General features: G+C 44.6%; 1 protein-coding gene across 27 annotated transcripts in view; it reads left to right on the top strand.

Moving 5' to 3' along the window:
• Positions 1-13,964, top strand: part of LOC121873023 (E3 ubiquitin-protein ligase lubel-like) — a 119,800-nt gene that overhangs the window by 23,776 nt on the left and 82,060 nt on the right. For 26 of the 27 annotated variants that reach the window (XM_042376306.1, XM_042376305.1, XM_042376304.1 and 23 more), the window contains one exon: positions 200-287. In XM_042376306.1, coding sequence (XP_042232240.1) covers positions 200-287 — 88 coding nt within the window. The remainder of the gene's footprint in view (positions 1-199; positions 288-13,964) is intronic. The other variant, XM_042376307.1, reaches the window with a different exon arrangement.

Here is a 13,964-nt window from a genome sequence, read left to right as displayed (position 1 = left end):
TTTTCATAGACTCAATTCCTCCTAGACTATCACATTCTCCTAGACTGTCACTTCCCAAGATTGTCACTTCCCTAGACTCTCACTTCCCCTAGACTGTTACTTCCCCCTAGACTGTTGATGCCCTCTAGACTCACTTCCCTCTAGGCTGTCACTACCTCTAGACTGTCACTGGCCTCCTGACTGATATTGTCACCTTCAGTTACAGGTCGGAGTGGGGGGAGACCGGAGGAACACCGAGCCAGAGTACGAGGAAGTCGGCCCACCCACCCACCTCAGGAAAGCTCCAGGTATTGTCCAGGTCAACATACTGTCCAGGTCACGCTACTGCCGATCAAGAAACTGTTTAGGTCAAGGCACTGTCCAGGTCAAGGCACTGTCCAGGTTAAGGCACTGTTTAGGCACTATCTAGGTCAAGGAACTGTTAATGAAAGGTCAGGACACTTTAGGTCAAGGCGTGGTTCAGGTCAAGGCACTGTCCAGGTCAAAGGTGAGACAACAAAGGAGTAAAATGCTAACATCTTCGAGAACAGCACGGTCTCGTTATGCCATTGGGGAATTCCCTCAGGTCACAGAGCATGGATCCGAATTTTCACACTAAAACTACAGATTTGGTTAGGTTAGGTTAGGGTAGGGCCGCTGAGAGCTGGCACTGGGCGCGTCAAAATGTATGATCGGCTCCCCTCTCCCCTCCCTAAATTCTCTACCGACCAAGTTTACTTTTCGTTTTTAAACAAGTGTTTTCAGTGACTTAGGGTTAACCTAGGATGAGAAAGAGTGTCAATAAATGAAAAGTATTAATGGAGCGAAATAATTCTGTAGTATCTCTATTAAACGTTAAAAACAAAATAGAAATTTTTTAAGTAATGTTAAAATCTTTCAATGAATACACATAAAACCTTATCAGTCTTGTTGTGAAGTTATCTATAAGTCTACAACTCACTTACTGGTGCTCTGCGGGGTTTTCTGTTAGTAAACGTTACACTTTAACACTTGGATAAATATACAAACTCACCATAAATCTATCTATTTATTTACATATCTATCTATCCTACAATGACTCAGATTGAGTGTGTGGTTTTAGAATTGTGTGTTATTACGACACCGTGTTCATAAACTTACACACACGCGCGAGAAATAATTGAAATATACGAGTGCCAGATGTCGTTAAGTGAGCATATCAAGACTTGACCAACAACAGCATATAAAATATACACTACCAGGAATGAAAATAATATACACTACCAGGAATCAAAACTCTTAACAGGAAACTCATAACCTAATGTGATGCACTTAACCAGCACAACGTCCGCCTGCTGCAAGATCATGAGAGTAGCTGAAGGGATCACATACAGTAGCTACTGAGCTGGCCATTATTAGAAGCGCGAGTATGTCGGTTGATCGATCGCACTGCTGCTAATATTGTTTGTTCTTACGAATGTGCGCATCTAGGAACTATTGTGTGTTAATTAGGACACTTTACCCTACATTTTATTTTCATCGTTCCGGCCCCGTTGAAGCTTGGGCCCAAAGAGATTGTGTCCCCCCACCGGCCCCTCTCCTCAGGCCTGGGTTAGGGGTATATTAGGTTATCGAGTTTCTTTATTTCATCACGTTAGTTGGGTTAGGATAAGTTCCATGTCCGGCTTTAGCGAGTTTCCACATTTCATCAGGTGGGTGAAGCTCAGTAACATCTTACCTGTTAGAGTGTTCTCCATTCTGATATATACGAGTACATCTCTACGTATTCCACCTTCGTCCTAGGTCACAAGTGTCAAACACAGGGCAGAATAGGATCCGATCCATCATTCGTATAGCAGCTCGTAAGAAAAAGCAGTTCAGCCTTGAGGGGAAATTCCTGTTTTGCTTCACTTCTTTGTCTCTACTTCTTGTCTCACTCTCACACGGTCATAATTTCTGGGTATTTTTCCTTGTGCAGGTAAAAGTGTGTGCGTAGGGGGGGAGCATCGAAGTGGAGGCAGTCGGTTGGAACCTCGCCACACACACACACACACGCACACACACTAACACACACACTAACACACACACACAATAACACACACACACAACACTAACACAAACATAGCAAAAAACACAACACAACACAACACATACACACACAAAACACTAACACACACAAAACACTAACACATACACAACAAAAACACACACACACACACACACACACACACACACTGATATGATCTTATTTGCCCGCCAGATACAGGAAAAGTGCAGAGAGCAACGTCGTGACTTGTACATGGCTTTCATCGACCTAACCAAGGCCTTCGAGTCGGTCAACAGGGAAGCCCTCTGGTGGACCCTCAGCCGTTTTGGCTGTCCCCCAAAATTCATCGCCATTGTGAGGCAACTCAACGATGGCATGAACGGGAGTGTCCTGCACAATGGTTGGTACCCAGTCTAAGCTCTTGCCCATCCAAACGGGGGTTAAACAAGGGTGTGTACTGGCACCAACTCTCTTTTCCACTTTCTTGGCTGTCTTCCTTACTCGTGCCAGTGCCAATTTAGCCGGCGGGGTGGACATCGAGTACCGGGTGAAGGAGGGTCTTTTAAAAATAAGACGATTCCAGGCAAGAACAAAAGTGTCAGCAGCTTCCATTACTGAGCTTAAGTATGCAGACGACCTCCCTCTTGTTGCTCACACTGAACGCGACCTACAGGAGACACTGAACACCTACGCAGATGCATATGCACACATCAGCCTTGAGGTGAATCTACGTAAGACTCAGATTCTCTTTCAATCTACCCCTGGTTCAGACACACCTCCACCATCCATCCATCTTAACGGTACTACCCTCTCTAATGTTACCCACTTTCGGTATCTCGGCTCCCAGCTGTCCACCACCACGGACATCGATGAAGAGATTCAGCATCGGATCAGATGTGCATCTCAAGTTTTTGGCAGATTCCGAAACCGTGTCTTCAGCTGTAGGGAGCTGAAATTATCTACAAAGTTACACGTCTTGTCTTCCCAGCGAACTCGGAGGATGAAACGTAGACTACGTCTTTGAAAGTTTTCAAGTGCCTTGAGATGCCTCCTGTATGTGACCCATGTCCCGCTGCCATATAGCAGGACATGGGTCACGTACAGGAGGCACCTCAAGGCACTTGAAAACTTTCAAAGACGTAGTCTACGTTTCATCCTCCGAGTTCGCTGGGAAGACAAGAAAACAAATGCCAGCATCTTTGCTGACACCGAGTGTAGGAGCATCGAGGCTACCATTATACATGAACAACTACGTTGGACTGCCCATGTTACCCGCATGGACGACAGTAGACTGCCAAAGCAGCTACTTTACAGTCACCTAACGAATAGTAAACGTAACGCCGGCGGGCAACTGAAAAGGTATAAGGATAGTCTTAAGACAAACCTGAAAAAAGTGTCAAATCGACCCCCTCACCTGGGAGTCGATTACTCCACATCGTAACGCTTGGAGGAGTACCACACAAGAAGGTGTCAATACTTTCGAGTTACCCCGATTGAAAACCGAAGCAGACAAGCGTCAACACCGTAAAGACGCTTTCACCGCCCCTCCCGCACTCGATGTAGTCCTCCACATGTGCAACATCTCCGAACAACTCTGCCTGTCCCGTATCCGCCTTTTTAGTCACCTAAAAACTCATCAATGAAGGTGCCATCCCTAATAACTCATATCATTGTATCATAGCTGGATGATCGTCATACTCGATTCCGAATGACAGGAAAGTAGTAGTAGGTAGTAGTGTGTGTGTGTGTGTCTTAGCCACGAGTTTTCAATGTATCGCCCACAACCTTTGTCTCATACGCACCTTAAGTGACTCGCCTGCAGCTTATGTTATACAGTATATACAACTTATCTCACAAGTCATATCTCACATCCACAACCTCTTTATATCTATAACCTGTATCTCACACCCACAATTTTATGTTTCACCCACATCCTGTATGTATCACCCACAACCTTTAAATATCATCCCTAACCTTTGTCTCACTCATAACCCGTATGTATCAACCTAACCTGTATGTCTCACCCACAACCTATATCTCACACCCACAACCTGTATGTATCACCCAAAACCTAAATCTTACACCCACAAACTTTATGTATCACTCACCCATAACCCTTATGTATCACTCACAACCCATATATTACCCCTATAACCTGTATGTATCACTCACAACCCATATATCACCCCTATAACCTGTATGTATCACCCACAACCTATAACTCACAACCACAACCTTATGTATCACCCACAACTTTTACGTCTCACCCTTAAGATTCGTTTCGTGTCCACAACCATTCTGTCTCACCGTGGGCCGAGTTTCACCTGTGGGCCGTATGCATTTTTTCTCGGTTGTGAGTAATACATATTGGTTGTGGGTGTGAGTTATAGGTTGTGGGTGATACATAATGGTTGTGGGTTATACATAATGTTGTGGGTGTAAGATATAGGTTATGGATGATACATAATGGTTGTGGGTTATACATAAGGTTGTGGGTGTGTACATGGATGATACAGAGTTATACATAAGGTTGTGGGTGTGAGTTATAGGTTGTAGGTGATACATAAGGTTGTGGGTGATACATAAGGTTGTGGGTGATACATGTAAGGTTGTGGGTGTGAGTTATAGGTTGTGGGTGATATAGGTTGTGGGTGTGAGTTATAGGTTGTGGGTGATACATAATGGTTGTGGGTTATACATAAGGTTGTGGGTGTGAGTTATAGGTTGTAGGTGATACATAAGGTTGTGGGTGATACATAAGGTTGTGGGAGATACACGAGCTTGTGGGTGTGAGTTATAGGTTGTAGGTGATACATAAGGTTGTGGGTGATACATAAGGTTGTGGGTGATACATGAGTTTGTGGGTGTGAGTTATAGGTTGTAGGTGATACATAAGGTTGTGGGTGATACATAAGGTTGTGGGTGATACATGAGTTTGTGGGTGTGAGTTATAGGTTGTAGGTGATACATAAGGTTGTGGGTGATACATAAGGTTGTGGGTGATACATGAGTTTGTGGGTGTGAGTTATAGGTTGTAGGTGATACATAAGGTTGTGGGTGATACATAAGGTTGTGGGTGATACATGAGTTTGTGGGTGTGAGTTATAGGTTGTAGGTGATACATAAGGTTGTGGGTGATACATAAGGTTGTGGGTGATACATGAGTTTGTGGGTGTGAGTTATAGGTTGTAGGTGATACATAAGGTTGTGGGTGATACATAAGGTTGTGGGTGATACATGAGTTTGTGGGTGTGAGTTATAGGTTGTAGGTGATACATAAGGTTGTGGGTGATACATAAGGTTGTGGGTGATACATGAGTTTGTGGGTGTGAGTTATAGGTTGTAGGTGATACATAAGGTTGTGGGTGATACATAAGGTTGTGGGTGATACACGAGTTTGTGGGTGTGAGTTATAGGTTGTGGGTGATACATAAGGTTGTGGGTGATACCTCCAGCTTAGTTCACCTTGAGATTAACCACCTTAACGGTAACCTAACCTAACTTAGCTCCCCAGGTAGGGTGTTTAATAAGGTGAACTAAGCTGGGGCTAATCTCCAGGTGATTTCTTTGCTGGAGCTGATGTGTTGTAGCTTGAGGTCACCTGTTGAGACCATATTACTCACAGGGAGGTGTTTGTTTACCGGGTAGTACTGTACCTCGGTGAAGTCATGCCCATGGTGACGTCATTACGCCCGGTGACTGACAGGAAAAGAATGTTTTACCCTGAGAGCTACTACACTACACTACACTACACTACACTAAAAATAATATGGTTACCCCTCGTGTAACGAGGATGGCAGGCCCAAGGTCCACCTAGGAGTGAATTTGTTTTAGGTGTAGAAGCTGTCGCCAACCCAACGACCACACTATGAGTTAACGAGCTGCATGACCCACTGTCAAGGAATAGTCCGAGAAGACCGGACAACTCGCCAACTGCACTGGTTAACCATTACCCAGGAAGACGCTCAGCAAATCGATCAACACCCAGGTTCCCAATTACTGCTGGATAGACAGAGGCAAATGGCGTAAAGAAACTTGCCCATAGTTTCACCCTGCCCATTACACCACAGGTCGCTACACTACACTTTGACGTCATCCATCCCGGGACCTTGGAATAATACTTATTTTTAGCTTGGTGACTGTTCCGTTCCTTGTTATAATTCAGTAAATTTTGTGATCTACAGTTCTTTTCATCTTTATTTTCACTCACGTTAGCACCTTTCCTACTGTTATTCATTTTATTTTTTATTTGTGTTTTTGTTTGTTTGTTTGTTTGTTTGTTTGTTTTTGTATCTTATAATTCGCAGGGTTGTGCCGGCCGAGTAGGTGTAACTTTAACTTCTCCCAAGGATTGCTCCCTCGCGTCCGGGTCATCCTCGGCCTACCCAGCTATGAATGGGTACCTAACATTACAGTCGAGGATGTGAAGACTGTCGAGTGCAGTATTTTAAACTGAAGGGTTGGTGTACAAATAGATGTATCCACGCTTTCCTTAACGGACTGTCTGGCCTATGAGACCTATCGGTACTGTCATGTATTCATTTTACTTAACTTTATTTTTTATATCTGCGTGTGCGTGCGTGCGTTCATTCATCCCCACCAACTCGTCATTATAACTCGATATAATACATCAGAATGAAACATTTTTTAAATATTTCATCTCGTGGACATTCTTCGCCTTCTGTCTCCTTGTAAAATCTTACAAACAAGGTTCTTAAAACACTTTTGTTCTTCTACTCTCAGAGTCCAGCGTTTTCCGTCAAACTGCTTCTGTATCTTTTTATAGTCATGCAGGATCCTGGCAGCGGCGGCTCCACTCAACCCTTAAGTTTCCTTCCTCTGCTGAACTAACACTGGCGGACCTACAGCAGACCTCCGGCAGGGAACCGTACACACACATGACACAGCTCACCTCACCTGCAGTGAATCACATGTACTCTTCCTTCTCTTATCTGGTAACCTGTGTACGGAATACGTTTGGGTTTCATTTTACTGGCAAAACAACGCACAGTGACGACCAATTTGACTCGACGGGCAATTAGCAACCAGTGTTAGTAACCTCCAGTCAAAGTTGGGTTATGTCACTAACAACCTGCCACGTACTGTTCATTAACGGTAGCCAGTCAGTCAGTCTACATGTTTGTTAGAATCTTGCCTCACAAGACAAGCAATATCAGTTACAAGCTTTTTTTTATGGGAATTAGCCCACCCAGGCACAGGTCACTGACCCACATCGGGGCCTGGAGTGCGAAAATGTATTAATTGTAATATTAAAATAATAATAATAATAATAATAATAATAATAATAATAATAATAATAATAAAGATAATTATTCATAGTAAATGAAATTTATAATGAAATAAAAAAAATTGAAAATACAATAATAATAATAATAATAATAATAATAAAGAACCATAAAAAATACAAAAAAGAAAAGAAAGATGAAAAGTGAGAAACAATATATGTATGTTGTGTTTGTCAATAGTAAGAGAAACAATTGAGACCCTGCAATTGTGTGTAAATGAGGCAGAAAGTCAGATCAGCAACCTGGGACTTGGTCACAGTTTTCGTGATGCCATTTGGCAGCAGGGTCTACCATTAGACAACACATTATGTTTCTAATATCAGTGCTCATCATCTTATACACCACTTAAAAGCAATCACTGTTACAAGCTTGTGTCCACCTTAACCAATTACAATACTCATTAGGACCGTCCCTCACCAGCCAAAACACTCATACACCCCCAAACAGGCCATCATCAACCCAACGTTATTTGTTTCTCAAGAGCGTTATTTTTACCGACAACTTACACGTGTAACACAGAGCGCCAACGACGAGCCATACATTGAGAGCTTTCGTCACCGGCTACACCCACCACCCTCGTCTTCACTGTGCAAATTGAGCTGAAACTTACTATCTCGACTCATAATAGGATGACTTCTTTACTCACTCACCCACTGGTCATTTTCTGTTTGTCTTATTCATTGTCTTATTCTTCTGTGGTCTGTTGTTATTTTGCATTTACTGTGTTGTTTGTTTTCTTGTTGGTGTATTTGTTTTAATCTCTCTCTCTTTTTCTCTCTCTCTCTCTCTCTCTCTCTCTCTTTGTTTTTCCCCATGTGGTTGATCGTGTCCCTACCTCTCTCCCACCCTCCCTCTCCCTCTCTATTTCTTGTTTTCTTTCTGTTTCTCCCTCTCCCCTTTCTCTCTCCCTCTCCATCGTTCACTCTTCCTCTCCCTTGTTCACTCTTCCTCTCCCTCGTTCACTCTTCCTCTCCTTTGTTCACTCTTCCTCTCCCTTGTTTCTCTCCCTCTCCCCTTTTCTCTCTCCCTCTCCCCTTTTCTCTCTCCCTCTCCCATATTCACTCTTCCTCTCCCATGTTCACTCTTCCTTCCTTTTTTCTCTTTCTCTCTCCCTTGCTCCCTCGTTCTCTCTAGTTCTAACTCTTTCTCCCTTGTTCTCTGTTCTTCTATCCCTCTCTTGTTTTCTATTCCTCCCTCGTTCTATCTCCCTCTCCCTTGTTCTTTCTCCCTCTGCCTCGCCCAGCAGGAGTGAGGGGTCCACAGTGACTGGCAGAGTACCAAGGCGAGAGTTGGCCAAGTATTCCTCAAGGTGCCTGGCTCTCCCCCCCTCCCTCCACCTCTTACCAGTGCCATGGCCCCCATCTACCTCCCACCAGTGCCACCCACCTCCACCAGTGCCACGGTCCTCCACCCTCCTCCACCACTGTCACGGTCTTCCAAACTCCCCCACCAGTGCCACTGTCCTCCACACTCCTCCTGGAGTCCACACCCTCCTCCAGTGCCACTGTGCTCCACCCTCCTCCCACCAGTGCCACTGTCCTCCACACTCCTCCACCAGTGCCACTGTCTCCACTCCTCCACCAGTGCCACTGTGCTCCACCCTCCTCCACCAGTGCCACCTGCCAGTGCCACTGTCCTCCACCCTCTCCACAGTGCCACTCACGGTCCTCCCACCCTCCTCCACCAGTGCCTGTCCTCCACCCCTCCTCCACCAGTGCCACTGTCCTCCACCCCTCCTCCACCAGTGCCACTGTCTCCCTCACTACAGTGCCTGCCCACCCTCCTCCCACCAGTGCCACGGTCTCACCCTCCTCCACCAGTGCCACGGTCCTCCCCTCCTCCACCAGTGCCACGGTCCTCCACCCTCCTCCACCAGTGCCACTGTCCTCCACACTCCTCCACTAGTGCCACTGTCCTCCACCAGTGCCACTGTCCTCCACACTCCTCCACCAGTGCCACTGTCCTCCACCCTCCTCCACCAGTGCCACTGTCCTCCACCAGTGCCACGGTCCTCCACCAGTGCCACTGCTTTCCCTCAGTCCTTGACCCGTGCTCTTGTCCCCCATAATTTGCGGCTCTTACCCTACTCCCCCTTCCCCCAGCAATGCCTGTCCTCTACCCTCCCCAGGCCTCTCCGCTAGTACCAGGGCCGGCAGTGCCTCACTTGTTTGTTCACAGGAGGCCCTTGGTAGCACCGTTTTTATTTCGGTGATCGCTGGTGATAAATGGTTTTGGTACATACCATTATTCTTTTTCATAAATGAATGTGTAAAATGTCTTTGACAGCGCAATTTTGTTTAAAAAGGCAACGAATAAATGTCCTAACGGTGACATTTTTATAATATAGATAATGTAGGTCACGAGTAAGAAACCCTGACAGTTGAAACTTTTTATATAGGCCACGTGTAAAATGTTCTTGACAGCGGGATTTTGTTTTTAACGGTGATTGATTCTAAAGATGTCATTGTAAGTGACATTTCTGTAAGAGGTCGTTCATAGAGGCGTTTATTTACATCGACCTTTTGTTAAAATTCGTCCTTGGTAGAGAGTTTTTTAAGTGATCAGTCTCTGCTAATGTTTTTTTGTGTTTTTTTTTCCAGTAACTCTTAATGAATATCAACATTTATAAGTGGACTATGAATAGCGTTTGTTTACAAGTGGACGATGAATAGCGTTTGTTTGCAAGTGGACGATGAATATAGTCTTTACAGTGGCGAGTTTTACAATCGGCGCCAGAAAGCACTTGAGGTGATGTTTACAGAAGCGTCTATTAAATGTTTCTCTTCTCGTTCCCACACTCATGGAGGGAGGGAGGGAGTATGGATGATGGAAGGTAGTGAGGGAGGGAGTATGGATGATGGAAGGTAGGGAGGGAGGGAGTATGGATGGTGGAAGGTAGGGAGGGAGGGAGTATGGATGATGGAAGGTAGTGAGGAGGGTGTGGACGTGGAGGTAGGGGTATGGATGATGGAAGGTAGTGAGGGAGTATGGATGGAAGGTAGGGGAGGGAGTTTGGATGTGATGAAAGGTAGTGAGGGAGGGTATGAATGGTGGTAGGTAGAGGAGAATATGGATGATGCAAGGTAGTGAGGGTATGGATGATGGGTAGGGAGGAGGAGAGGTATGGATGATGGAGGAGGTGGGAGGAGAATATGGATGTGGAGGTAGGGAGGGAGGATGATGGAGGTGGTGGGGAGAATATGGATGATGGAATGTGGTGAGGGAGGGTATGGATGATGGAGGTAGGGAGGGAGGGAGTGGATGGGGAGTATGGATGATGGAATGTAGGAGGAGTATGGATGATGGAGGTGGTGAGGAGGTATGGATGATGGATGGTAGTGAGGAGGGTATGGATGATGGAAGGTGGTGAGGGAGAGAGTATATGGATGATGCAAGGTGGTGAGGAGGGGGTATGGATGGTGGAAGGTGGGGAGGGAGAGTATGGATGATGCAAGGTGGTGAGGAGGGGTATGTATGATGGATGGTGGTGAGGAATTGGGAGATGGATGATGGAAGGTAGAGAGGAGGGTATGGATGATGGAATGTGGTGAGGAGGGTATGGATGATGGAATGTAGTGAAGTATGGATGGTGGAGAGGAGGTCAATATACAGGTAACTCCTAAAAAAAAAAAAAAAAAAAAAAAAAATCGTGCCCTGTCTACTTGTTTGTTTGTGTTGACCCCAGAATGGTGAACTACAGGACCAGTGTACGGGGGATTTATGAGTAGGTCAGTGACATAACCAAGGGAATGTTGACGAGATGAAGGTGCCATCATTGGGCCACCTTGCCCTTATTTATTACCCCTTTGGCCACCTTGCCATTACTCATTCCCTCTTTGGCCACCTTGCTCTTATTCATTACCCCTTGGGCCACCTTGCTCCTACCCATTCCCCTTTGGCCAACTTAATTCTACCCATTTCCCTTGGCCACCCTGACCTTATCTATTCCCCGTTGGCCACCTTGTTGCTACCCATTCTTCTTTGGCCAACTGAATCCTACCCATTTCCCTTGGCCACCCTGCCCTTACCTATTCCCCTTTGGCCACCCTGCCCTTACCCATTCCCCCTTTGGCCATTCTTACCCTTTTCTCCATTCTCCAGTCTTGGCAAACTCCCCAATATTTGACCACCTCTCCCATGCACTCGTCAGTATTTGGGACTCCATGTTGAAGTTATTTTATGTGCATGAGTTCCAGGTAAGAGTGACGCATGCAGGTGAGACAAGCCAAATTGCCTCTCCCTGTCACGCCTATGCCCACGCCCATCCTCACCCTTCACGCCCACCCAGCTCTTCTACCCACTTGCCATGCTCACATCCACTCCGTCAATCTGTACGCCCAACCACCCAGTCAGGCAGGTGTTGTGAACGGGAAAATACCTGTTGATGACTCTTAGGCCGAGAATCCCATAAATTTGTCTTTGTTTGGTCTTTTCCACACAATACAACTCTCAATTCTTTATTTCTGGTTTGATTTACTTGAATTGTGTTAAGAAAATCTGTTGCCAATGGGGATATGAAAGACTTGATTTGATAGACACATGAATTAGTTTTTAAGTATCTGTTATATAACCTCACTTCTATTCAGATTTTAGAGGCCACCACTGCACTCGGTTGCCTTCATTTCCCCATTAGTAAAATTCGGTACAGTGCCCCAACAGCTGGATGGAATGCAAGTGCCCCGGGATCGAACCAGCGGCCCTTAGTACAGGAAACGAGCGCCCCCTAGTTAGAGTAAGACCGAGAATATTAACATTAGAGAGTGGTACGATGCGGGTAATCCTGAATGAAGGTGGATGATGGGATATGGACCTTGTTTACGAGAGAGAGAGAGAGAGAGAGAGAGAGAGAGAGAGAGAGAGAGAGAGAGTGTGTGTGTGTGTGTGTGTGTGTGTCGTGTTGGCATTGACCGCACTAAATTTACTTGTGCCACACTGAGCTATGGCCTCGAGATCTGTGTTTAAGGACAGTGGTAGTGTGTGTGGGTGCTGTATATCATCGATAGAACATGCCCCTTTACTATGCGTGACAAACAACTCAATTTTTTTTGTTTGTCGTAGTAAACTTCCACACGTGCTCTGAGTTGTGTTCTTTAATATTGTTGAGGTTATTATGTTTTAGATTGGCGGGTTGACTCTTTTTTTGTGCTATTTAATGTATATAAGTATATCTTATTTCATTTGTTCTTGCCGAGACGCTTGTAGGTCTTATGTTTGAGACTTGAAAAGATTTAGGTGAAGCTTCTTTGGTCAGTTGAAGTTCAGGATTGTAGTAAGTGGTCGGGGGAAGAGGTTAATAGATGGTGCTCCACAGAAGGAAAATTGGATCTCAGGCCGCGAATGTTGGAAAAAAGAAGTGTGAAAAAACCGATCTTCCAGCAACAGCGGTGACGTCAATTGAGGCCTTCGTAGTTTGATGATGATCATGTCGGCCCTGGGGGTCCACATCCTTCCCGACCAGTGGGACCCAACCTAGAAGGCCCCGCTAATATTATTGTCAACTGATATCATAGGAGAATAAAAGAATAGAAAAAATAGAACAGATCAAAAGTGAGAAAAGTTATATATGTTGTGTTGTCAATAGTAAGAGAAACACTTGAAACCCTGCAATTGTGTGTAAATGAGGCAGAAAGTCAGATCAGCAACCTGGGACTTGGTCACAATTTTCGTGATGCCATATGGCAGCAGGGTCTACCATTAGACAACACATTATGCTTCCAATATCTTCCCAGGCGGCAGTACCTCCCTGTTTGGTAGCTGCCTACTACCTCCTTGGCTTAGTACTTTTTGTAATAATTTTAGTACTTTTTGTAAGATTTACTACTTTTTTATTTAGTTTTGTATTTTTGTAATAAATTTTTCAATTATATACATTCATTGATCCTCTCGAGTACCCTGATGATACTCGTATGCTATATACTGTATATATAGTTTTTTGACACGTAAATATAGTAGCGCAGATGTTTATATAATTATTGTTATTCTTATTCATTAATCAGTTACGTTCCAGGTTCTAAGTGACTTATCGTGATAGATAAATACTATACATGTAAATAGATAAAGTGGGTTATAGGTATACGGAATTGGTTATTGGTTGATACACCTATAACTATATAGATATACCTAATGGATGAATGTATACCTCTATGTATAGATGTATATGTCGTTAATTTTTTTGCCAAATTAGTTAAACAGTTAATTATTTACATTTAAGTTTCTTCATAACGTGTTTATATTTTGCACTAAATTTGTATTCTGTATCTCTCAGCTGAATGAAATCATCTTGGGTTAGCCTGAAAATAATACCTAGGTACGATACTACTCCTTAGAGGGTTAATAGATACGGTGGTGTGTATATGTAGTCAATCATTTGTGTATTGAGGTCAGTTCGCTGAACCCTTGGCGGTATAGCCTGGTGTTGGTTGTGCATGTTGGGGTGAAGGTTGAGTTTACATCCCAGTATTTTTTTTTTTTTTTTGCGGGTTATTCTCTGATATCTTTGTTTTGTTGTGTGGATTAGAACGTAAATCCAGGGCGGGTAAGGGAGGGAAGGGGAAGGGAGGGGAAGGAAGAGGATGCAGAAGCCCGTTTGAAAGTCACATAATAAACTTACCACAAGAACCAGCCCTTACCCGAAGCTGTACCGTAGTTCTTTT

This window comes from Homarus americanus, unplaced genomic scaffold, assembly GCF_018991925.1.
Source record: "Homarus americanus isolate GMGI-L3 unplaced genomic scaffold, GMGI_Hamer_2.0 scaffold11022, whole genome shotgun sequence".
Classification (NCBI taxonomy): Eukaryota; Metazoa; Arthropoda; class Malacostraca; order Decapoda; family Nephropidae; genus Homarus; species Homarus americanus.
The sequence above is the reverse complement of the archived record's forward strand: the minus strand, read 5'-3'. Positions and strand labels throughout refer to the sequence as shown.